This window comes from Limulus polyphemus, unplaced genomic scaffold, assembly GCF_000517525.1.
Source record: "Limulus polyphemus unplaced genomic scaffold, Limulus_polyphemus-2.1.2 Scaffold7163, whole genome shotgun sequence".
NCBI lineage: Eukaryota > Metazoa > Arthropoda > Merostomata > Xiphosura > Limulidae > Limulus > Limulus polyphemus.
In genome coordinates, this window is record NW_013672773.1 from 30,244 (window position 1) to 33,729 (window position 3,486).

At 32.5% G+C, this 3,486-nt stretch overlaps 1 protein-coding gene across 1 annotated transcript in view; it reads left to right on the forward strand.

Moving 5' to 3' along the window:
- LOC106474393 (centrosome and spindle pole-associated protein 1-like) overlaps window positions 1-3,486 on the forward strand; it is a gene marked incomplete at its 3' end in the record, with an annotated part of 37,577 nt that overhangs the window by 29,197 nt on the left and 4,894 nt on the right. Inside the window, exon 5 of the mRNA XM_022402697.1 lies at window positions 1,389-1,517. Within this exon, the coding sequence (XP_022258405.1) occupies window positions 1,389-1,517 (129 nt within the window). The remainder of the gene's footprint in view (window positions 1-1,388; window positions 1,518-3,486) is intronic.

Below are 3,486 nucleotides of genomic sequence, written 5' to 3' on the forward strand. Positions count from 1 at the left end.
AAACCAGTTTTATTTAAGAAAGGATTTGTATCGCTAAAGTTTCATCAGAAAGAAATTGTACGGGAAATTAACTAACGACGTAATAATATAAACTATAAGGAGTTAGTAAAAAAAAACGTTTGAACTGCATTTAGGAGGTCTTAGGGATTACACAAAAAAAATTTGAGATTTTTGAGATGACGAAAAGTATTTTTAATTTTAACGTGAAAATTAGTTTGCACGCGGACTATTGAAAACAAATACTCAATATATTCATAGACAAATCTTTATTTTATATTATTAAAAATACTTCACTAAGAAATATAAATTTTTGTATGTGAAAGACTTGTAATATTAACTGAAAGACTGCCAAACTTCATTAAGATATACCCAGTATATTGAGAGTTATAGGTATTAAATTTATATCAACTTTAAACGAGTACAAAAGGTCATGTGACTCTGTCAAATTAACCGAACCGAAGTTGAGAGAGTTAATAGGTAATACGTATTATGGGATTGGTTCATGTTTTTCCACCTTTTATGTTCGTGACACAGTCATGAAAGAGCGAAAAGTATACCTGGATCAGAAGTGGAGTGGTCTCTCTTTGTGATTTGATATATTGTTTTTTGGCTCCAGACTTCATGGTCTCATTTTGGGCACTTCCTAAAGATGGATCATTTTTTCACTATCCCTACACCAGTTCAGTGGGGGATTCTATCTGTTTCGTGAAAAGAGGTAAGATATTGTATTGAAAATTAGCATTTTTGTAAACTGAAAATGTATTTCTGACTGGTAGTTACCTCCTCTCACATTTCCTGTCCAGCCTTCCCACTTCCGGTAATTTGTGGTGGAGGTCCTAGGACCAATGTCAAAGTGATTAATGAGAGCAAATGTGGAGAAGGTGCTAGTTACAATAGGGGTTGTGGCATGCTTGTATCGGTTGAGAACTGCTACATAATCATTTACATGTGGATATGCAGAAGCGGGAGATGGAAGGCTAGTGGTGAGCATGGAAAGTTTGAGCTGATAGAGGGCAGTACTAATAGAGAAAAGATATTTTGTGAGAGGAAGCAAGTATCTTTTTGTAATTTAATACTTTTTGTTTAAAAAATGAAGTTGGGAACTGTAGTGTGTGTTACTGCTTTATATATTATATATTGTCCTCTAATTTATAGTTCACATGTTATTTAACTTTTGATTTTAAACAGTGTGTGTGTTAAAACATTTTAATAGAAGCTTATTGTTTTTATACTTGGGTGTTTTCAGAATAAAACTAAACAGTACGTATTGAATTTGATCTTACTACACTTTGTTAGAATTTTTAACTACAAGATAAAAATAAAAACTGGTAGCTTTATAACTAAAGTGAACTTAAAATATTTTATTAATTAATGTAATTAATTTCAAGTCTAATCGAAGAACAATTCTACCTGTCGATGATGCGGAAGATTTTGGACTTCCTCTGGGTAATGATGTGGAAAGAAGAAGACAACTAGCTGAGGAGAGAAGAAAAGAATATAACAGACTTTTAAAGGAGGTAAGGTATTATTTATGATTAAAATTAACTTTCTGAAATGCTACTTTTATAATAACAATGATTCATTTCAACCTTGTTTTATTTTTTTTTTCTGTTGAGCCATCTAGGTTTCTACTTAAAAGCCCAAATAGTTTTTTCAGCTGCTAACTGATCTTAAGTAGGCTATGGTGACTTTCTCAGCCAGTGAATTGTCAGGTTTACGTGTTGGTAGTTTAATCAACTAGCGAGAGGTGGGGAGTCTTTGGTTCAAGTTGTGATCATATCAGATTGTTTTAAATAACATTATTTTCATCATTTATCTGATATAATTCTGTTTATTGCTAATCCTATGTTGGTTATATTTTAAGCAGTATCACTCTTTGAGAACAAATACACACTTTTATTTAACTGAACAGAGTTTAAAATAAATGACCTGGTCAGGCAAACTGTTCACTCAAATCAAATGTGAGTTGGACAAATCTGATGACTTAATGTCTCTAGTTAAATGATGTCTTGTAGAGAGGCCCTTTAGTGAGTTTGAACTTTTTCCCCTAAACATTAAATCTTCCACTGCTGGATAATGCAACACCTGTTTAAATTAAATCCACTGAGCCTAAGAAACCTATTACAGCTATTTTCTTTGATACTCCAATGGAGGTGTGTTACTCTCAGGTAAATTTTTCAAACAAATGTTAGACCCACAGATAACAGCAGATTCAGGAATTAAGGATGGTTTCTCTTTTAGGTAACTGGGCTGAGTTCCTTTTATGTTTAAAATGAAAAGTCTGGACAATTTTAAAAATGGAAGAAAATCTTTAGTGTGCAAAGAAAACAGGAAATGCAGTGAACATACCTACATGGACATTGGGATGGTCCTTTCTACTAGAGAGTGTATGAACCTCTTTCCTATTGAAATTGTTTTATTAAGAACCAAACAAAAGCTTGTCAATCATCCAATAGAAAGCAAGCTTGAATTTAGCAGTGGGGAGCATCACCTCATGAACCCTGTTTTCTGGCAGTATTGGTCATATGTCACTTTGTTCACTATCATAATTGGTTAACCATTTAAATGCCAACCATCTAACTCATGATGTTCCATAGAATATTGAAATATCCTTGCTGGCAGAGAAGACATAACTTACTAAAGAGAACAAGAAACAAAGCAACTAGAACAAAGTAATGCTAATGCCCTGATAGTGCAGAAACTAAGTAATGTAAAAATAAAATTAAATGTCACTTTAGAAGGTAGAAAACCTATGATATAACCCAGGGGCTCTTCTATCAACCACTTCTGAGTGAATGCAGTAAACTACAGGTATTTCTACTTTGAGGTTGTATTTTTTATGCTAGCTTATATTGTTAAAATTAATTGTAACATTAATAACAGAGTTATCTCTAGCTTCTTTATGCATGATGCTAGTTTACACTGTTAAAATTAATTGTAACATTAATAACAGAGTTATCTCTAGCTTCTTTATGCATGATGCTAGTTTACACTGTTAAAATTAATTGTAACATTAATAACAGAGGTATCTTTAGCTTGTTTATGCATGATGCTAGCTTACACTGTTAAAATTAATTGTAACATTAATAACAGAGGTATCTTTAGCTTGTTTATGCATGATGCTAGCTTACACTGTTATAATTAATTGTAACATTAATATCAGAGGTATCTTTAGCTTGTTTATGCATGATGCTAGCTTACACTGTTAGAATTAATTGTAACATTAATATCAGAGGTATCTCTTTAGCATGTTTATGCATGATGCTTGATTATACTGTTACGTCTCCGTTTGTTAATTGGTTTTCCATAACTTCGTTCCGACTAAACTTAAGCGACACAAGTCCTTTCTTAATAAAATTGGTTTATTCTTTCCGAATATAACTTTACCGATACACTCAACTTCAACAATCGCGCTAAACAAATGCTATAAATTACTCACTGCCTACACACACATTACATTATTCTCCCGTCACGTTGTCACCCTCT